Source organism: Apteryx mantelli, chromosome 1, assembly GCF_036417845.1.
Source record: "Apteryx mantelli isolate bAptMan1 chromosome 1, bAptMan1.hap1, whole genome shotgun sequence".
In the NCBI taxonomy this organism is placed as follows: Eukaryota; Metazoa; Chordata; class Aves; order Apterygiformes; family Apterygidae; genus Apteryx; species Apteryx mantelli.
In genome coordinates this window covers 87,165,745-87,188,396 of record NC_089978.1, presented here as the reverse complement: position 1 = coordinate 87,188,396, position 22,652 = coordinate 87,165,745, and the positions used below count along the sequence as shown (strand labels likewise).

General features: G+C 37.3%; 1 protein-coding gene across 1 annotated transcript in view; it reads left to right on the top strand.

Annotated features, from left to right (window-relative positions):
• The window catches only part of SCML2 (Scm polycomb group protein like 2), a 60,619-nt gene extending 38,220 nt beyond the window's left edge, over nt 1–22,399 (top strand). The window contains exons 8-14 of the mRNA XM_013951709.2: nt 4,273–4,408; nt 6,363–6,566; nt 10,938–11,120; nt 12,201–12,314; nt 17,276–17,557; nt 18,254–18,417; nt 19,938–22,399. Coding sequence (XP_013807163.2) covers nt 4,273–4,408; nt 6,363–6,566; nt 10,938–11,120; nt 12,201–12,314; nt 17,276–17,557; nt 18,254–18,417; nt 19,938–20,063 — 1,209 coding nt within the window. The 3' untranslated portion in view covers nt 20,064–22,399. The remainder of the gene's footprint in view (nt 1–4,272; nt 4,409–6,362; nt 6,567–10,937; nt 11,121–12,200; nt 12,315–17,275; nt 17,558–18,253; nt 18,418–19,937) is intronic.
• The last annotated feature ends 253 nt before the right edge of the window (nt 22,400–22,652 follow it).

Here is a 22,652-nt window from a genome sequence, read left to right as displayed (position 1 = left end):
GGCCACAGGGTAAGAAATGGTTCTGGGGATTGGCAGTAGAATCCCAAATGCCCCCTCTTCTGCTGCCTGCCCTTTCCCCTTGGGCACACAAGTTAGTAGGCTACTGATGCAAGCAGCCTTGCTGCTAGCTTTTGCTGGTAGCTCACTAGCCTTGCTCACTGGCTTTTTCTCTTGCTTGGTGTATGAAGCTGCACAGAGACACAGATTCAAGAAGTAGAAGGTGCCCCCACAAAGACTCGGCTGACGGATAGGTGTTCTCTGTTTGTGTGAGGGTTTTGAAGGAGAGCATTGAACACAGGACTTTCATGTCTTGAGGAAGTAGTCAGGAAGGGCAGGATATGTTTTGTATGAGTTTTGTGCTCTATCTTTTGCGAAAAAGAAATAGAGAAACTTCATGTGGCCTTTGAAAGAACAGTTGGAGAAGTTTTGGGGCTCTAAAGGCTCTGTGACTGCAAGTGTGTGCTTGCAGCACCGAATTTGGCACCTGCTCATCCTCTGTGTAAAATAGCCTGGCCTGTGTGCTGCTGACTGGGAATGGGGATTACTGCTGACACTCCCCATGCTGAAGCAGTGGATCTGATGCAATGAAACATGCTTCTGATTTCCTCTCTGGGACCAGGCAACTAGCAGTTAGGTTTTGTAGTACCTACGTTTGAGGTGCCTGTCTAACTTTGAATATTGCTATATTAACTTTTACGTGGAAAAACTTAAAATGAGCTCCTTTTAAGAATCCATGGAAGGTTTTTAACTGCTGCTGTGATAAGATTGGCAACATGTTACATGTGTGATTTAATGATCATTCTGATAACTGTCAAGTATAACCTGTATTTATTTTATAAATTCGCTCACCAGCATGAGTTCATTACTGCATCTTGATGTATTGTTTGAGCAAAGTTTAGGCTTATATAAGATGGTGATTTCTGTTAATGTCTTATTTTACTACAGTCTTTATCAACAAGATGCATTTAAAAGATATTACATATGTGCATGCTCTTCTTTGGAGTATTAGAGCTCTTACTATAAGAGTGAAGAGGAAATTGTTTTGTGGGAGTTCTGCACATACACAGTATATTTGACATGGAGTGCCATACAGCCTGTATACTCAAATGATATGTGCTTAGAGGTTGGAATGTGATTTTCCTTTTTTTAAGGCAGGTCAAAAAAACCCTTTTTTTCAGACTAAGCAACTGTGCTCCAAGTGTCAGCTAACTGTGTGCTGGTTTAAAACCTGTATATTTAGGGAGATTGGTCTATGCCTGATACACTGTAGAATTGTTTGACTTTTTGAATCTTACATTGAAGAAGCACTCTGGGACTCTTTGCCTTTTTAAGTTTGTTACACTACAATGTTTATCATTATGCAGGTATTAATTTTTATTATACAGTTAGGAATGTTAAGCTTTTGTGTCATTTTCTCCTTTATCTAAATGTTTTCTAAGCTTCTCCGTAAGAGTGACATGCATGTCGGGTTTTATTTTCCATTATTCTTTCCCAGTTTGGACTATATGGTATTACTCTGTCATAATGAAAAAGAAATCTTTATATGTCTTTCATTACCTTTAAAAGTACACTTTTATATCACAGTACAAAGAATTCCTTCCAGACCAACTGGTAACACACGTTTTCTTGAATAACAGCCTTGATTTAAATATGGATCACAGCCCTAAATTCAACCCTATAAATACAGAATTTTAAAGTATCTCTATAAAGTCTGTGTCGAAGTTAGTCATATAATGCCAGACTGTGTAGAGCCTTCTGCAGGCAAACTGTGCTCGCATGCTCTCCAAGCTGGCAGGGTGCCAGCTAGCAAAACTCTGTGCCCAGGCAAATGTGCTGCATTTCCCTGCTGGGAACATGGCCTGCCTCATGAAACTACATGGCTTTTGGATCACAGTTTGCTGCTCTGCAGTTTGGGGTTGCAAAATGAGAACCTCAGTTGAGCAAGCATAATGTGCTGTATTTCCAAAACAAATGCTTTTTCCTCATTCTGAAGACGCAAGTAGGAAATGACTGGCTAGCCTGATCGCATTTGTGTGTTGGTTGTGGAAGACAGATAGTTCCTCTGTCTTATACTTTAGTATTTGTATTTCATTTTCATGCCTCCCATTCCCTCCCCTCTCCCAGCCATTTGACCACCCATGTTTTGCAGCATGATGAAAGACAAATGGTCCCCAGAAGAGTAAGTCCCCTCTGCAGAGAGGCCTTCTGAAATGTCAGGCTTAAGATCAAAAGCTCAAACTTCCTAACTGCATTTTTACTCTCTGTGTTAAGGATGACAAGAGACCTTTTCTGACAAGTAATATATCACTGCTTGGGTCAGTATCTGACCCAAGCCACCTCCGCTCATTCACCATGCAGTGCCAGACCATGCCAGTGCATCTCTTATGTTCATGGCGATTCCAGTTAGTGCCATATTGTCAGATAGTTTCTCCAGCCAAACCTATCTTTTTTGATCCATGGGCACAGAAATTTTCTTGACGCATCTCAGATTTCAGAAAAAAAGTTAGTTTGTTCTTTGTAGGTATTGTGGAGATGTTAAGCACAAACTGCACTTAGGAAGACATGTACTTTGATTGCTAGCTGAATGATTTTTGTAATATATTATGTAGTAAATATACTGCTTATAAAACTTTAAAGGATTAGTACTGCTAAATGGAAGAGGAGTCCATAGTGAATGAATACACTTGCAGTCTCTTCATTTGTGATATGAATAGATGGTTTAGCCCCTATCTATAAAGATAAATAGCTACTTTGTTCTACTTAGCTGAGTTGAAATGGAAAAGCAATACCATCCAGCATTTCTACAATCAAACTCTCCGCTACTCATGCCACTAACACTTTTATCTCTTTCCTTGAAATTGAACAGGAGCTGGCATAAAAGTAGTTTACCTGGTGTAAAAGTTGTCTTCGTTAACAAAGAACCATTTTTCTTTTTTCCCCAAAGTTGATCTGTGTTATTCCACATGTTAAGAGACCTTTTCCTACTCACAATTATGTGACCCCCTTCCCTGTTATTGTGGTATTGTCCACAGAACAGTTGAGGTTGGAAGGGACCTTTAGAGATCATCTCGTCCAACCCCCCTGCTCAAAGAGGGTCACCTAGAGCAGGTTGCCCAGGACTGTGTCCAGATAGCTTTTGAATATCTCCAAGGATGGAGTCTCCACAGCCTCTGTCTGGCAACAGCAACTATTGGTTACAGAGCAAAGCGATGTTGGGAAGCACTCATGGTACGGTTTTCAAGAAACATTAAAGGAATTGGGTTCTCAAATACCATTGCCTCCCTTGAAACTCCAGCTTGACTGAATTTTCTCTTGACTATAGATCAATGTTAGAAATTAGTCCTTACCACATGAGCAGCCAGGTCACTGCTGCCTTCAGCAACATAAAGACCTTGGGTCATCTCCAATATTTGTAATTTTTTTAGTAGGTAAATTTCTTTTCTTTCCATGTATTTTTATAACTCTTCTAAGCATGTTAGAAATGCGTTCCTTGTACATGTCTCTTTTCTAAACCCCAGACTAAACCAAATTACAACAAAGAATTTCCATTACCTCAGGTGGAAGATAAAGCACGCTGACCAATTTGCAATTCTTCGTGCTACAAATTCTGATAGCCTGTCATATGATAGGCTGCAAGTGAGTTTGCTATGGGCAAGAAAAAGTTTTGACAACCTGTGTGATTAGATTAGAATTCTACTGATTATTTGATGTCATGCTTAAAGTACCAATTACAGAAAGCAAATGATTATTTGAGAATTTCAGCCCCTTTAAAACAAGCTGAGGGAAAATCTAGAGGCACTGTAGAGTTGACACCTAAATTTGAAACAGACTTTATATGGGAATAGCTACTCTGCCCAACTAATTTATTGGGGTTGTGGTAAACCTAGATGATTGGAAGAGTATGGATAGGAAAGTAATCCAAAACACTACTTCTGTGATTCCAGGGCTTAAAAGGGTCATTAATTGATATATATTCTTTTTTTTTTTTTTTTTTTTTTTTTTTTTTTTTTTTTTTTTTTGCTGCTTCTTTTCAGATAGAGGTGGGTTCCTTTTTAAGTCAGTTATCTCCCCATGCCTTACTTAAGTAGCTGTAAATGGACACTAACAGTTTCTGGTATTCCTTCGCTAGACTTTGTTCTTTGCAGTGTGTAGTACTTTTGTAGTGAGTAACCACATGTATTCGGTAGTATAATAACTGATAGCACAAAGTTTTTGCAAACTCTTAAAAAAAAAAAAATCAGTATCTTGACTTTGGGTTTTTTGTTTAAACAGAAAAAAATTTTGCCAGAACAACCGACTCCTGCGCCGCCACCACCTCTTTCTTCTCCTGATGGGGACAGTGGCACAAAGCAGATACTTAAAGATGGAATTAGTTTGTCTGGGGCAACTGCAGCAGTTATATCCACAGGTAAAAGAGAAAAACAAAAAAGATACTTTTAGTGTGAAATGGCTACCATTTCAAGAAAACTAATAATGTTATGTTACGGAAAATGTGCTGCTAACATATTACTGTAAATCATTATTCCACTACTTTATTTTTTAAAGATATTTGTGGGTGCCAGCGTTACTTTGTAGAACTGGTATTTTGATGCCTACACTACAGCAAGAAGTGCTGGAACAGTAGGGCTTTTGGTGGTTCTGCTAGACCTGGCACTTTGCTGTCTAAAGGAGGATTCTGAACAGTTCTTTCATGTCTGTCCCACTCTTTAATATATGCAATGGCAATAGATGTAGTTAAAATCCCATAGGATATTTTGGTAGCATGCAGACTATACTATAATAATATCTATATCTATCTATAGCCTTACATTAAAAGAAAGAACTCAGATTATTTAAACCAAGTAAAGGCAATGAGGAGAAATATATCCCCATTTCCTTCTACGTTTGTTTTTCAAATGTAATGAAATGTATTTGAAAAAGTGTGAGCAAAACAAAATAAGCAAGTTAATGAACTAACTCCTTGAGGAACTTGTAACCCTGTGATGAAACAATTTACATGTTTCAACTGAAATCTCAGAACTTTCTAAAAAGTCCAGAAACTGTGATCATTTTGTTTCAGGTATTTTTTTTTTTTTTTTGACATTTAAAATAGAAGCTGTCCATCTTTTTTGCATCTATTGCCTCTTTTTAGTCCCAACTTCAGTAATGTATGAGGGAAAAAAACATATGTGTTTCCTAGGAAAATAAATCTATCAGGATGCAGTTGTTACTGAGCCAGCCAGAAGATATCATGAAAACTATTTTTGCTGATTTGTAACTTGGAGTATTCCTACAAATATATTTCCTCCGATCTGCAGACATCAGAGAGTGGAGACATATGTGTGAAGATAAGATCATTAAAACACCTTTTAGAAATGTTTCCTTTTTTAAAATCCAAGTTTTTAATTAAGCCCAGGTAATACTACAGTTCAGAAAATGAGTCTTTTGTATACTGAATGCTTAAAATGTGTGCTTAATCACCACTGAGGTGCATTTTTTCATTAAGCCATAATAAGTGTCTTGGGTGTGTTCCTGGTCTTATGACAGTCGAGGCCAAAAGGAAACAAGAAGAAAAATCTTGCATTAGGACTTTTTCCTTTTTTTTTTTGTTTTTTGCATTGCTGTTCCTTTTGAAAGACAGTTTTGTTTAGCCTATATAGTCTGTATAGAAAGTATTTTCAAAAGTCCTATTTGTTTGCTTTTGTGATGAGCTTTAATTTGGCTTGCACTGTTTCCAGAGAATTATGTTTATTTTATTTAGCAGAGAAGGCCAAGCTGTAGAGTGGAAGTCATTCATGTCTTGAGTGATTTGGGGCTACTGAAGATATGGATACTGACCATTATATACGCACACATTAATGCTACATAGGTGCTTCAGAATGAGCATCCATGGCAGGTACATGCCATAGGGTTGTCTTTCTTGCAACTCTCAACTATGAGAAAAATAAAGGCAGCAATTTGGTTAGGCCTGCTTTTTAGCATAAAGTCTTTGTAGTTCAGAGCACCTGTCAGTAATTCTTACTTTACTGGAACTAGTGTGTGAGTAGAACTTAGTCAAAAGAAAAGATAAGCAGAAATTATGGTAACTTTGTTATGTTGCCTGGATACAGAAGGGCTTTAGAAAACAGAAAGAAGTGGGTTCGGGACTAGATAGGAGAACCTCGATGTAATACAGAGAACTTTTTGTATGCTCAAAAAGTGCGTATGCCTGCTTGTATGCATGTTCAACTTCTTGACTTGAACGGTGCATCTCTTCGTCAAGAGTCAAACTAAAAAAATTCTTTGCAGTTCTAACTTGTGAAACAAGTTTCAGTTTCTTCATGTATACCAGCTGTGATTTAAGTAGAAAAACTCAACAGTAAATACGGCTTGTTCTTTTTCAGTGTGTGTGTATGTCAACAAGCATGGAAACTCTGGGCCTCATCTGGATAAGAAGAAGGTTCAGCAGCTTCCAGATCACTTTGGACCAGGTCCTGTCAATGTGGTGCTTCAGCAGGCTGTACAGGCTTGTGTGGATTGTGCCTATCAATCTAAAACAGTCTTTGGATTTCTGAAATCTGGCCATCATGGAGGGGAAATGATAACTGGTATGCAAAGTTGTGTCGTTTGTTTCCTGTTCTTCACTTGGTTGTGGAATTGCAGTAGTGCTGGAGAGTTGAAGTAGCTGCAATGGTTTTATATTACTTTTGTAACTCTGTAAGCACAGTCAAGAATGAATACTTGTGACCTCCTTCACTAAATGAGTATTGATGTTGCTTAATTTATTTCAGTGTGGGTACAGCACGACTTGAGCAATTTTCTATATTAGAATTCAGCTGTAGCAGTTTTAAAATACATATACACGGTACTGTTGGATTCTTATTACTAAGTAGAGCTTGCGCACCTCCTTTAACAGCTGTAGCCAAACATTTGTCAAGTAAATTCAGTGCAAATCAAGTATAAGCTTTGTTAATTCAAGTCATTCACATAATCTTATCCATACATAGTGTTTGTGTTCTTAATGCCTTAACCAAGTGGGTGAAAAGTTTCAAACTAATCTGTTTAGTTTCCAGGTAAATGATTCCATATGTTAAAAATTGCTGCTTCTTTCCTTCCCCCTTCCCCAGAATTCTAGCAGTATCTTAGGTCAGTGTTCATCCACCTACGTCCTCTGTTATGGAATAGTTTTATTTCTGCTACATATTAATGGCAGGTCTACAGATAAATTATCCCTATATCTCAAACTGAATAGCTGCTACTTGACCTTTTTTTTCCTTCTAGTCTAGGAAATATTCTGTATAGCAGTTAGCACATCAATTCATAATTCCATCAGTGGCAGTAGAAAGACTTTGTGTTATTTTAATCTCCTTACATTAACACCAGATGTGAAAGATGATTAGTGGAATACAGGTTTAATTAAATCTTCAAAAAAGGTGTAACAATATTTAAAGCACAGCATCCTTACCTGCATATACCAGAACTTCAGTAATCCTTGCTTACGCTTCTCCATGAGTTTGTTCACAAAGTGGAAGTTTCTTCTCTGCTGTATAGTAAAAGCTTAACTGCACTGGGTAAGCCTGGTTTTGAAATCTATACTACTTTATTTTTTCAAGATACATGAAAAATTATTAATATCCTGCTGTACCTAATTCAGACAAATCACTTTTGCTTGAACAAAATCCATTCTGAGATATGCATTGCCAGTATTCTGTTTGTGATTGTTTATCATGAGGGACTAAATTCCTAGGCTGGTGGCTTATCTGGGCTATGACTGAATGGATGAAAGCAAGTATTTCACAGAGGAGATAGATATTTTGAAATTTCTATTTAATTCCGATTTGTTGAGGTTTAAAAATTCTGTATGAAAATGAATGGCAATTCTGCACCTAACCTTGCTACACAGCCTGGGTTCAGAGAAGCCTGCTCAGTAGCTCTAAATTTGAGGAACTTGGCTATGTAGACTGCTCCTGAAGCTGAGTCTTGGAGCTCACTCAGGTTTTAGAGAGCCACAAGACCAAGGGCATTGGGGTTCCTGTGTTCTCGAGTTCCTGTCGTCTTATCTTGCCAGACAGGTGGATGAGAAGCTGAGTGAGCAAACACTTAAAACTCTGTCATTTTATCAAAATTTTTTGTGAAATATTTTGAGAAGCACAAAATGTGACTTAGGTTAATGTTGCAAATACAACCAGCTGTATGTGTGAACGGTGAGGAAGAAGGGGAAATATACAGTAGAATAAAATAAGAATTACAGGATAAAGTAGAGCTTTTTGTTTGAAAGTGGTTTTGGTGCTTTTTTGAATAAATAAAAATAAATAAAAATCAGTTAATTTATGTTTAAAGGTATCTTTTGTGGACTGGTGAACTTTCATGACAAGTATTATATCTGCCATAGGAAGAAACTGTATGCTGATGAGTACATGGATAAAATAATCTTGCTAGAATATGTGTGAATAATTAGAGGGTTCTTTTGGTTCAGCTGCCAAAGAAAATAATTGTTTTGAATGGAACTGAATTTAGGATTTTTTCATCTTTTCTTACTCAAACAAAAGCACAAACCATTTTAGTTTTGCTTGATGCATAAGGTTTCAATTCAAGCAAATGTAATTGAAAGGAAATTAAAGACTTGATTAACAAGCCCAGTAATGGTGGTGGTGTCAGACCCTTTTCTCCTTTTAGCTCACAGCTCATAGACTATGGCATTTGGTGGGATGAAATAGACTGTGGTTCAGATTAATTCTCTGCTTGAGAAGATTTAAATCAGACTCTTGGGTGAGTTTCTTCACTAGCAGACAAAAAACTTTTAGTTTAGGTCTCCTCAGCCTTTCTCCTGGCTCAAACCTGCTCTTTAAAACACGCTTACACAATAAAAGATAAAGAAGTGAGAATGACTCCTCATCCTGGGCCTGGGATTGCACACATAAGACCTAGTACCCGTTTCTTTATCATTAAAGGCTGGGGTGATTTCACCTCAGAAATAGTCCTTTTTATTTTTTCCCCTAGCATTTATCTGGGAAGTAAGAGGCTTATGTCCTCCTCAAGCAGAGGAGCCAGTAGAGCCTATGGACCTGGATCCTCCACCCTTGGCTGGAGTTGCAAGGGTTGCCCTTGGGTGTTTAGTGTACAAGGGAGCTGGGTTTGTGCAGAGTATTTATGTGTGTGTGTTTCCCATGATATGTATTGCTGGAACAATTAGATTGCCCCAGATGTTTCTTGCTGTACCCTCCTGACAACTCTAAGATAATATTGTTCTTTTCAGTACTTCTTTTCGAAATGAGAAAGTAAGGCACAGAGAATAAGTAATTTCCCCAAGGTTATATGCAAGGACCCATAAGGCTATTATAAAGCATTTTAAATTTTTGCTGTAGCTGACAGTACTGACTTACAGTATATTTGTCAGGAGATTAGGCTGCGTTCGGCCTCATGGCCTGTTTGCTCTCCATAGCTGGTTGACTTCCAAGGAAAAATATGCCTTCCAAAATCCCTTCCCAATCCTCCCTTGCCCAAACAGGAAGTAGGGGACTCTGTGTCTGAGCCACATGCGCGACTGCGAATCATAAGGATTTAATTTGAACACAAGAGTCTGGATAAACCAAACAGGCTATGGAAAAATGTGGTTCCAGGATTTGCCCCTGTGGTACTGATTTGTAACTTTAAGCACGTGCATAGGGCCATTCCATCAGTAAAGCAAATGAGAGAGGCAGCGCGTTGCTGTTTATGCTAAACCATGTACTTGCATTAGCTCTAATTCTAAACTTGCTTATGTTAACAGTGCAAGTAACTCATACTTCTGATCTCCTAGGCAAGCCTCAAATAAGCTAAAGCTTGGACCTTTTTTGTTTTTGTGTATTATCTGTCTCTTTTGTAAAACAACACAGAAAGTTCCTTAATTCAGATTCTGTGAGTAAAGGCTTTCTTATCATTTCTGGTTTTTGAAAATGCACATGCCATCAACTAAACATGATCCTTTAAAGCTCTGCTTACTGTTGGGAAACTTGTGTCCACAGCAGAAAGCTGCATGTTAGGCTGAAAAATCAGGAAGACAAAGTGATACATAATGGAATGTTTATGCTGCTTCTTTCTAATCCTAAGCTTTAGCTACAAGTTTAACTGCTATGTTGTAATGTCTTTCTAATCAGAAAAAACTAATGTTCTCACCTAAAGTAATGGTAATTATTTATCTGTGTACTGGTATTAGCAATATTAAATCTTTTCAAAATCTTAAAAATTGTCACAAAAAAGGAAAATGTCCTTGACCATATCAGTCTGACATTTGCAGGGGTCAAGGAAGGTGTTCAACAATAAAAGGTACAGACTGATGTCCAGTCTCTTTGGAATCAGTCAGTTTAACAGGCAGTAGATTCATTTGTGTCTGGTGTTGTGGTGTGTCTGCCACCTAGCTCCTATTGAAATAAATGGGAAATTGAGCTGTGTAACATTGACAGCAGGGTAGATTTCTCTAACGGTAAAATAGCAAATGGCAAGACAGTTTCTGTAGTCAGTCAATGGTAATAGGTGCCAGCACACCACCACAAGTACGCTCAGTTCAATTAGAAACTTGAAAAAAAACCTTAAACTCTTGTTTACTTGCTTGCTTTTAAACAAATACTATGAAGAGTCCTTTTTGTGTTACTTCCTGCACATATCTGGGTGCTTTTTTGCTGTTTTATAAGCTAATAACAAATTACACATAAGGTTTTGATGATGAGGTAATAGTTACAAGTTTTACTATGTTGGTGTAAATCCAAAATTATTTTATTAAAGTAAGTTCCCACAGAACCAATGTAAACTGGCAGGGATCTACCATGTTAGAATCAGTCCTGTGGATGCAAATTTGCTAAATACCATAATGTGTGTTTACTCTTCTCTTGTGTCTTGCACAGTTTAAATCAAAGATGGATGTTTTCTCCTTTAGTTAATGATGGTGTTTTACTATATTTCATGATGCTTGGGGATGTTTGACATCATCTTCTTATTCACAGCTTCCTTTGATGGAGAGAAACATGCCATCAATCTTCCTTCTGTAAACAGCGCATCATTTGTCCTTCGTTTCTTGGAGAAACTCTGCCACAGCCTGCGGTGTGATAATCTTTTTAGTAGCCAGCCTTTCAGCCCTTACATGGGATGTGCACATAGTCCTACGGAATATGATAGGAACAAACCAGGTACTATTAAATAACGGTTATTTTCAAGTACCCACATCTTTGAGAAGTGTGGTGACTTTGTGAAATTTAGCTTTTTAATCTTTCTTTAACTTGAATTGATTGAAATGAATACTCTCCAGTTCTTAGTGAATTAGTTCCAGCACGGTAGTGCTTTGATAGGTTGGGGTAGCTCATACCACATGTGCAGAAATCATTTTGTTCAGCAGACTCTTTCTTGCAGTCAAATCAGGAAACATATGTATTGTACCGCTGGCATACTATTAAAAGAACAAGCTCAAAACGTCACATTTCATCTTTTCAATTTATGTTCAGATCATAAAATAAGCTTACAAAAGGATACTTACTGCCTTATAAGAAGGGTCTTGCCCTGAAAGGTAATTCAGTTCAACCTTTCCCACATCAGTAAAAGGTGCTTTCTTCCCTCTGTATTCACCTTGCTCATTGATGGCTCTGAAAGTTTTACACATTCTACTATGTACTGTCTAGTCTTTTAATAGAAAAGGTGGTTTATGCAGCTGGCTGCTTGTGATATTTTGTATGAGGCTAGTATCTTTGTCTGCTACGCAGAGAGGATAGAGTGAGGGAGAAAACAACTTGCCTAAAACCTCCCATCAGGTCATTTGCAGAGCTTGGTATTTCACATCTCAGCCCATGGGTTACCAGGAGCCATAACTGAGAAATGCTTGATGTCAGTGCAATTTCAGAAGATTCATATTGGGTATGAAACTCCTCATAGCCATCTTAGAACTGAGTCTAAAATCCAGATGCTGCTTTAGAAAATGCTTATTTTTCCCTTTGTGATGGAGAAATTTTGTTCATCTTGTCTGTCATATGGAAGTCTGTAATTTTAACTCTTTTCATAAGAGTGGTTAGAGTCAAGGTAATTTGGATGGTGATAGTATAAGCTAAACTGTTCTTCAGCTTTGAAAGTTTGCATCAAAATGACTGAGTCTGTGTGACACAAGAAACTGAACTGTAACCTGATGATTGCCTATGGTGTATGTCTTTGCTTTTGTCCCTTGACTTCCGCCATAAATTTTTTTATGCTAGAATAATAGCTGGTGACTTTCCTCTTCACAGCAAAAGAAGAAATATCTGAAAACAGAAGTGCTAAACGATACTCTCAGGACTCTCCACCATATACTGCTCCTCTTTCCCCTAAGCTTCCCAGAAATGATGCTCATCCATCTGAGGGTAATTACATTGTGTTTGGATTATATGTGAGGATTATTTATGATTTCAGTATTTCCAGTCAAAAAAGACCAAGTACAACTCGTGTCTAGTTTGTCTCCAGCCTTTGACAGGTCAGGATGAAAGAGTATGTTAATTATTGAGTGGCACAAATATTGCGCTTATGGAAGAGCTACTGCAGGTTCTAGAAGTCCTTCACCCAAACATGCTGGCCCTTTTCATGAAGGGACTCAGACAGATGGGTGATGGATGAAGCGATCTGCTTCATATATGGTAATTTAGTAAAAAGCCAGTTGCCTTAAAATGGATTAGAAAATAAACTGGAAGCAACTCTAATAGCTCTGGACTGGGGCCAACAAGTGATAAGGGTGTAGCTTGATGATACAGTTAAGCTGAATTTATGACTAGCTGCCACTGAAAGTTGAGGTGCTCCTGCTTTCCTTGCCTTCTTGTGCTTGCAGTGGTTCCCACACCTCACTGACTGGGTGGTGAGCTGGACCAGTGAGCCAAAACACAGAGAAAAATTTGGTGAAGCAAAAAGTCTTTTGCAGTTTAGTTCTCTGGACTGACTTGCCATGGCGTCAGATGAGCCCAGGGAAGGATTGAGCAAAATACAGCCATGCAAAGGGCAGCAAACTAACCTCTTTGTGGCAGCTAGCTGTTAGATTGCTTTAGCTTACTGATGAATAGCACCTTTTCCTGCATGACAGCTAAGCTGCAGTAACTGAGCATGCATCTACTTTCAGTCCACCTCAGATGTGAAGCATGTTGCTTTAAACCTCAGTGAGAGAGACTTACACAAGTGTACTCTGCATTCACTACGTAATTCATTAAGCCATAGCAACTTCTCTGTTTTGACTCATCCCATCTGACATATACTTTCTCTTGTTGCAATATAGTTACACAGAATTTCCAAAGGGGCTTTTTTGAAGTGTGACAGTGATTAGTTATTTGTTCCATGATACTATTTTTTTCTTTTTGGAGATCCTTGGATCATTTTATGTATATTGGCATCTGTGGGGGCAGAATAATCTCTTTCTGTGCAGGTTAAAAAGTCATAGGACTAGAATTAAAGAAGAGGATGTCTAGTTAAAATGTTCAAAATGATAGTTTATTTAAAATGGTACAACTTATTCTTTTATATATATGTAGTTTATTTACTTCTATGTATATAATACATAAGAGAGAATACATAGGAGGAGGTAACAGAAATTAATAATAAATACACAACTGTTTCCCAAAGTAGTATTGTTTAGGTGTACAATATGTCTGTGGAATTAAGTCAGCTATTTCTGCTGGGTAACTTGATGAAAAATACTGAGATGGAATTGCTTAAACTGGAGCAAAACAAATGTTTGAGTTAGACCTCCGTTATCTTGCAAGAAATCTCCCTCAAAGCAAACATGCAGGCATATACTGCTTTTTAATCCTCATTGAGTAGGTTGATACTGGATCCCTTTTACAGATTAAATCGATGTATTCCTTAAAATGTATTTTAAATCAGTAGTTTATTATAAGGTGCAGTTACCTGAACTAAAAAAAAGAAAAAAATAAATAAAATAAATGTTTTGTCATGATTTCAGAGGTCTGAGTTTGTACTCTGTGCATTTCAAGAGGCAAAATATTCTCCAGTGTTGTGTGTTTTCCATTAGGGCAATGTCCTCTGCTGAAAATCTGGAGGTAATTTCATAGCGGTCAGTCATGGCTTGGTTAGCAAGAAAGATCTGTCCTAAAAAAGTTCTGGCTCCATTGAGACATAGTTGCCTTGAAATAGTTGTTTTGAAATATCATTTGAAGACAAAATGGAATAATTGTGGGAAAGGGTCTTTCAAACAGCTCATTTTCCTTCTGATCTGCTCAGGGATATGTTTTGCAGGTTTTCGCTGGCTTTTTTGCTCTCTAACAGTTTCCTCTTAAGGTTATGAAAGATAAAGGGGGGGGATTACAATCTCCCCCTGAAAACAGTGTTCTTACTACTGCAGCCAATTACATCACTCCAGTTACGTACGAAGCAGAACTTCTGACTTCTACGTCCTGGAGGAGCTTCCAGAAAATCGAAATATGATTCCTTCACAGGAATTAGACTTCTTGTGTTAAACTAGTCTGTTGCCATCTTTACATTTGAACTATAAGATTTTTTATAGGTCTTTTATTAATCTACCCAGAGATCAGGTATTCTGCAATGGAACCTCCAGTGAAACATGAGAAAACCTGTTCTCTTCCCGTATGGTTGTTACAACTGCTCAAAACGCTGAGGTAGAACAATTTTGTCATTCATTGCCCCGTTGACTGCAAAGCTCTGCTAGACAGCAGTGTTGAATCAGCAGTCACACGAGATGAGCACTTTTCCAACAAGATTGCAGCTGTTTCTTTGTGTGTTGGCTTTTTTTTGGTAGAGAATCTAGATGGATGGAAAGGGAGCAGATGGGACAGTACAGTTGTTGGACAGAAGCACCTCTAAAAGCTGTGATGGCCCAGTGAAATAAGCCAACTTTCCCATATTGTGTATGTGAACTGAGGACTTATATTAATTCAAACGTTAGTATCTTCGAAGAAAAAACAGAGTTGATCTGATCCCAGCCCTTTTCAATATTGTTAAATTTAAGATGTATAACATCAGAGAGAAATCTAGCATAGCATTGGAATAAACACAATTGGATTCTTATGTAATATAGACAAATTTTAAAATCTTGAAAAGGATAAAGTAAAACAACTATTTAAAAATCTATTATCTCCTGTTAGGGCCCTCTGCTTGATTGCTTTAAAAAGGTTCATTCTTAAGACATTGGGTGGTGTTGGCTGATACGTGCTTAAATATTCTAGTTGAAACTTCCTGTTGGGCAATATTGTCTCCATTAATTCATTCTACATTCCAAGACTTCTGAGCTTTGTACAGCTTTGTATAACTATTTAAAATATTACCTCTGCCTTTTGGTCTCCTGAAATTCTGTCGAATGATTGCTTTGTTTTCATTTCAGCAAGTTGCTGCAACTGCTTCAAGCTGACAAGTGTAAAGAGGTTTAATGTTTTCTTTGAAAACCTCAGTAGCCACTTCTTGTTTTTTTTCGATTCAGATCTGACAAACTAGAAAGTTTGCAGTGGTTGTTTTGGCTCTTATTATAAACCAAAGTGTTTGAATATTTTGGGGCAAAAAAGGGTTCTCCTGAGAAGAGAAATAGCCAAATATTGTTTTAGCTCTTACATTCTTTGTCACTACATTTAGCTTTTAGGGTGTTAGGGGAAATATTGAATCAAAGAAGGGCTTGTGTACTTAGAAGCTGCTTTACTGCACAGCTATCTAGTCTAATGAAGGATGTTACATCTTCTTGCAGATCTTGCCTTACTGAATTCACTAAGGGGATGGTTCTCTGAGTGTCTTTATTTCCCTTCAGGATTTTGTTGTCTGAAGACCATTACTGCAAAATACACTTAACAATTCCTCACTAAACTCATGAAGCAAGTTAAAGATGTGCTTGAGAATCTTGCAAGCTTTTTTAGGAAAATACTCTTCCTTTGGTTTTAATTGCAGTATTTGCCCAAGAAATAATTGAAAGTTGCAATACAAGAAGGATAGTAAAAAGCTTATTTCAGGAACTTGTTTCACAGTGTACCACTTCTTATCCAGAAGAGTAGGCTGCTTTGCTTGCGTATGTTTTATAACTTTCCTAGAGTAATTTTCAAGATCACAGTGTGGGGTTTACACCTCTGTGAACCTGTTAGCTACATTTTCCAGCTCTTCACTCTGGTGCCAAAGCAACATTTGTTTCTTTTAGATTTATACATGGTGCTTCCAGCTTCTTTCTCAGGCTAGATGCTGGGCTAGTGCAGATGGAGAAGAATATGTATAATTGCTAGAGAACGGAGGGATGTTCTCAGTGATTCCCCTCCCCCCCCCCCCCCATATAGCCTGTTGCTCCCAATCAGGCTTGAATTGGGGTAGGTTAAGAATGGAATTTTTTAGTAATCAAACAAACTGAACTCCTGCCTTGGGGCAGAGAGAAAGGAACAAACTGAGCTCTCTTCAGCAGTTTAGGAACAGTATTGACAGATGCTAAAAATTCATGGAACTTCTAAGCAGAGGTCATTTGTGTTTTGAAGAGTAGAAACTAGCAGATAACTGATAAAAATTAAAAAGGGGAGTGTGTTTACACTCCTTTCCTGAGGCCTGATTTTTATTTATTTATTTTTTTTAACTTGCACAGTGGGTTCACTTGTTTACATTTATCTTTAGTTTAGCTTTCCACAAGCCTGTGTGCATAGACACTGTGTTATGCACTCAGTGAAGAACTAACTGCGTGTAGATACAGCATCGTGGTCAGGATGTGTTAATGTTAGTTTACCATGTATCTGGGATTCACAGCTTTCTGTAGCTTTGTATGTAATCTGTTCAATTTTTAATGACGGCCACTGTGTCTGGATGTATTGTGATCTATAAAGGACAATTGCCCACTTGTTTTGCTTTTGAAGTTAATGGTTCCCTCTATTGTTTAGAACAAATTAAACAACTGTTAGTTAACACAAGAACTTTTATTAAAAATCTCTTGCAAGATAAACATAAACACAGTCATAATGATTAGGCTTTTGAGAATGCATTTAAATAAAGATGATGGAAATGCTGACCAAGTTTGCATATGTGTCAATATTAACATCAGACAGTTTTACAAAACAGAATTTTCCTACGTTCCTTCCCTGTTCATATTGCTTACAAATAAGACTGAAATGATATATGTAAGTCTGTCTCAGATTTACCTGTTCAATCTTTTATTACAAATACTTTTTAAAAATATAGTAAGAACCCACTGATTACTTGAGGAAAAGAGCAAAAACTCTAGGTTGTGCTTGCTTCACAGATTTGTTGACAGGCTTAGAATCTGCTGTTATCTTGAAGAGAACATAGCATGGAATTAAATAACAAGGTTGTTAAGTCCAGCGCTTCCAACAGATCGATACTTGTTTTTATGTAGCAGAAACATTACCTATAGAAGAAAACAGCACTTCCAAAGAACACCGATTTTCTGAGGACTCTATGGATTCTGCGCTTAATTCAGTAAATCCTTCAAGCCCAACCTGTCGAAATTCCACTGAATACCGTACTTCAGGGAATGCAACGTATTACAGAAATTCTCTTCAGCCAGTGACTGCTACCTCAAACTCAGTCCCAATCCTTCGCAGGCTGTCGTTGAGCTCTGCCGGGAACAGCAATTACTATGAAGTTAGTAGGAATCGAATACAGAGGAGGATTGAAGGTATGCTATATACCTAAACTTTCCAAAGAATATGACTGCTTTTATTAACACGCAAAATCCGCGAGTAATGCATAAAGTACTTTGCCATTGAAAAGCTTGCATATGGAGTGAAACGTGCTGTTGCCAAATGCGTCAAGCCCGCTAACGGAGCTTCAAATACAGAATTTAAGCTTATTAAAACTAATACTGCTGTGGAAGCCAGAGGGATTTTGCCTGCTGCACTTTCCTCTCACTGCTATTATGGACCCTGCAGCAGACCTGACTGGGGAGTGCTGGTTATATGCAGCTCACTTCTGGAGCATCTTATCAACTATTACTGTGTTACTGAAATATGGGGATAGGGTTTCTTCCTGTCCCTCCCTCTGTCTGCACAGCTTACCTTGCCTTCGCCACATTCCCAATTACTGGCATCCTGGGACCCAGGAACCAAATATCAAACTGATCCTTCTAGGTATGACATAGTGCTAATGCTTATGCTGCTATAAATAGCAGCAGTTATATAAGGCATTTAAAGACAAATGAAACAGTTTGACGTTATCTGGAGGAAAATAAAAACATCTTTCATTTTAATATATTGCAAAAGAGTGAACAAAATAAGTCTGTTGTTAATATTAAGACTGTCTTGTAAAATGAAATGTATTATCCTTGTATAGACTAGTGATACTTCTTCCTTTCACAATATTTTTATACTATAAGCTGCAAGTTCCACAACTGGACCAGATCTGAATGCACTAAAAAGGGAACCTTCAAGAATATTGAATAAGGATCCTTCCACCTGGTCAATAGAGGAAGTAATGCGTTTTGTGAAAGAAGCTGATCCACAGGCACTAGCTCCACACGCAGAACTCTTTAGGAGACATGTATGATGCATATCCATTCTGTTCTTGTAGATTTTACATATCACATTAATTGTTAGAATACAGCTTTCATGTCTATCACTGTATTTGCAATTAAAGGTAGAGCAGACTCTACCCACTTGTATATTAGAGGGAGGCTGAAAATTATTTTTTTTCCCCTGGAACTCCTACTGTGGTATGTTTTCTCTGTGTTCCAGTCTTGTTAGACTTAAATAAATTGCTGTTGCTTTCCAGTTTATATAGAGTAACATGATACTGGAATTCCGTGTTCTGATGGACAATGTAAGTTATCATCCCTAGTACCTCTGGAGAAGGTACTGTACAGTATGGGGTACTTAGTCCATTTAGATGTCTCCTCTCTAAGAAGGTCTGTTTGTAGACTGATTATCCCAGAGTAGACAAGCTATTGTGCCTTTTAAGCTTTACACTTGATTATTAATAGTAAAAGTTTAATTTGTCTGTTTTAACAATGTGCAGCGTTTCATAGGGTCTAACTAGATGTTGTATTTAGAGAGAGAAACTGTGTCTGTTTTTAGTTTCCCTTCTTCCTTTTCACAGTGCTTTTCTGTGGCAGATTGCTTAGCTTTGTTATTTCATCATATATGATGAAATTAACCCTCCAAAAAGAGATTGGCTTCTCTTTAGTAGACCCTGTCACCAAACTCTCTATTGATTTGTGCCTTGTGTGTGTTTTCTGCATGAGGTCAAAGGCATTTCATCCTTGTTCTGCACTAGCTGCTACTAACAGTTAAATTTCAGAGTAAGCTGGATTTGAAGGAAAATTCAAAATAACTTTTAACGGGACTTCCTGTCTGATGTTTTATTCTTAGTTGTATAACAAGACTAAATGTCACTTGTTTTGTCAGATTGATTTATTTATTTAAAGTGGTTTTCCTTATGCTGTTCTAGGGAACTAACTGCTTGTCTACAATATGTAATGCTGCTAAGAGCTGAGGACTGTCACATTTCAGCAACTTCTCAACAAGGCAGTTGAAATTTGACTAAGTTGTCCTTGGTCTTGGTCCTAACAATGTCTGGCTTAACCTGGACATAGATCTGTCTTATTTCACGGATTTAGATGGTCTATAACCCCTTCCTCTATGTGACTGTTTGCATGAGCATGCCAGAATCCTCCCACAGCTGTGTTCAAGGTTCAGCGCAAGGCCTCAGTGCTTGGATCATTTAATCTCTAACTGCACAGGCCTTCTTTTTCAGCTTTTTTTCCTTGACCCATTCACTTTTTGTTTCACTTAGTACCTAATTCCGAGGGCCATTTGGTCAGTTTCTTTTACTTACTGTAATTTTCTTTAGTATCTCAAATATCTAACTCATACATTAAAAATACTAAAATAATTTTAATTTCAGTGGCCATCAGTAAATATTAAATTATACTAAGTTGCTGCTTTATATATGCTAGATAAATACTTACTACAGTATAAACAAAAATAATGTACTCTTCAGTTTTATCATGCAACTTGTTAAAGCAGTTGTGTGTTGTCTTGTTTATTCTCTTTCTTCTGCAGGAAATTGATGGGAAGGCGCTACTGTTACTGAGGAGTGATATGATAATGAAATATATGGGACTGAAGCTGGGGCCTGCGCTAAAATTGTGCTACCACATTGAAAGACTTAAACAAGGAAAGTACTAGCCGATGGGGATACCACAACGTGTGTGTTCATACCACGTTAATCTCTCAGGTTCACAGCCATTGTCTTTATTTGAAAATATTTTGCTGCTGTAAACCATTCTTAGTTTTTGGAAGTTATCTCAAAATGCAGTAAGACGTTTAGCATAAAGAGTTGAAAAAAGAAAAATCTGTATTACATTCTAATATTTTGATAACTGTTTCATCCCTTTTGCAAGGAGGGGCAGTTGGTTATACTGTGTTGGGGGGGTCTTTTGCTGAAAGCAGTGCTCTTAGTGCTACTCTTGACACCAAATTCTGAAAAGTTCATTCTCTATTACAGACTTCAGCCAACACATTCATATTCAGAACCAAAACAGCTGAATCCCAAAGGAAAAAGAAAAAACAGCATCAGGTGTTAATAATTTTTACAGGGGTGGCTGTAATCTTTTACATTGCAAGAAGAATTTAAGATAGAAGATCTAATTTCTTTAGTTAATACTGTATCTGGTCAGGAGAGTAATACTCAGCTAGATTATTCTTCATAGAGTTCCATAAAGGGAATAGTGATATGAATTGTTCTTGGGTGAGGGAGATATGGGCAAGAAAGGGCTATGTAGAAAAGGGCTTAATACGAGTACAAGCTTTTATAAAGTGTGATTATCAGTCCTTCTGTAAGTTATGAGGACAAATGCACAGTATATTGTCAATTTATGCAGGTAATATTCATGTTCCATGGAGAAGGGCATTTTGGCTGTTTAAACAGCCAGTTCTGGGACAAGCATATTTGTCTGGAACAGTATATCCACATTTTAAACATTCCATCTTTTGCTAAGTTTGGCATGGATATGTGTGTTCATGCTGGTTATATATACATGTGTATGTGTCAGGGAAATACATACTATATATATATATATATATAAAAATACATACACACTGTACATATGTATTCTTTTATGTGTTTTAAGGTACTTTGCACTGCACCAGAGAACTGTACAATTTCTTGTTATGTTTTTTTTACCAGTAAATTTAATTGTGTACTACTTTCATATTCATTAGCACCTGTTTAATTTGTTGTCCATTTCTGGAGTCAGAAGGTGACAAACAATCAATGCGTGGATGGATTCATACAGGCGAGATCCCTGTACTATGCAATACTCTTGGTTATGCATCACTTAACTCTGAGCCATGTGTTCTGGTGGATTTCTGGAGATGCGTGTTTGGTTCTGATGTTTTTGGCTTAGGCTTCCTATGAGGAAGTGTTACTATGTAACTGATAAGTGTGTTTTGGGTAAATTTGGTGCTGTTTATATAAGCTACAAGAATGAGCGGTGATAATAAACCGGTATGTTGTCACTGCCAATTGTAATATACATCAGGGACAAGAAAGTATACTTTCTGTGTAGGAAACAGAATGTACTGTATGTAATAGTGCAAGTAATAAAAACTATATGCTAGGGAAAGTGTAGTCCTAAAATGGTAGGTTTTATTATATTTCTTATTGCCTTTTTATATGAAAGCATATAGCAAAAATGTATTTTCTACAAATTTCTTGTTCGAAAATGCCTTGCCTTACCAATAGTCTGATGTTCCTCAGGTTTCAGCAGAGATGCTGCTGCCAAATGAAACATTTTGTGACTCACAAGTATTCAAGTATTTTGTTAGTTTGAGTGACTGCAATGCGATTTTCATTTAGCAGGTCATTTGGGCTATGAGGATTGTTTTTATTACTGCATCATTAGACATTTGACACTAAAGGTTATCTGTATTGATTTGTTTTGCATATCTTTTGTGGTGCATGTATGTGTAGCTGAATAACACAAACATGATCTTTATAGTAAGAAAAGGTCAGAGCACTGACTGGAGAAACAGTGTGTTATTTCTTTGTGTTGAGTGTTGGTGTAACAATATGAAAGTTACAGCTTACATAATGGGGAAAACATCATTCCCTGGGTGTTCAGTATACTGTTTCTACTTCCATGCTTTATTATGCTGAATTTCAGGATATTTTAGTGTAAAAAGAAGGACCACTTGTACAATTTACGTGAAAGTAATTGACTGAAAATAGTTTTTATTTTTTACATTGGCATAAGGAAAACAAAGATGTTTAAATTTTCTGTTTGGCTTTATGGAATGAGCTTTTTGTACATGGCACTGTTAAGGGTAGAAGTACTTGTTCAAGGCTTTGTGTGCACCTGTGTGCATCGGGTTTACTGTGATTTTGCAGTACCAGAATTTCATCCTGTGCTATAGGATGAGATTCAAGCCTGCAAACTGTTGTAGCAGAATATATTTTTAATTCTTTATTTTCAATGGGATGTTCTTATCTATCAACAAAAATAAAATAGTTTGTTCGTTGTCGTAACTGTCCATTTTGTTTAACATTGTGTATATGTGTGAGCACCGTTTGCGTAGGCAAGGGTTGCTATCTTATCTGGCATTTGGCAGCTCCTGACAGTTCATGTAAACATCTGATGTAAGGAACTTTTAATCAAAAGGATAAAATCATTCCAACAGTATTTATCTAAAGCAATTAATATTTGAACTTGGGCTTGTCTATGCTTTTAAAATAACAATTTAGAAGTGCATTCGACTATGTAGCTTTGCATATAG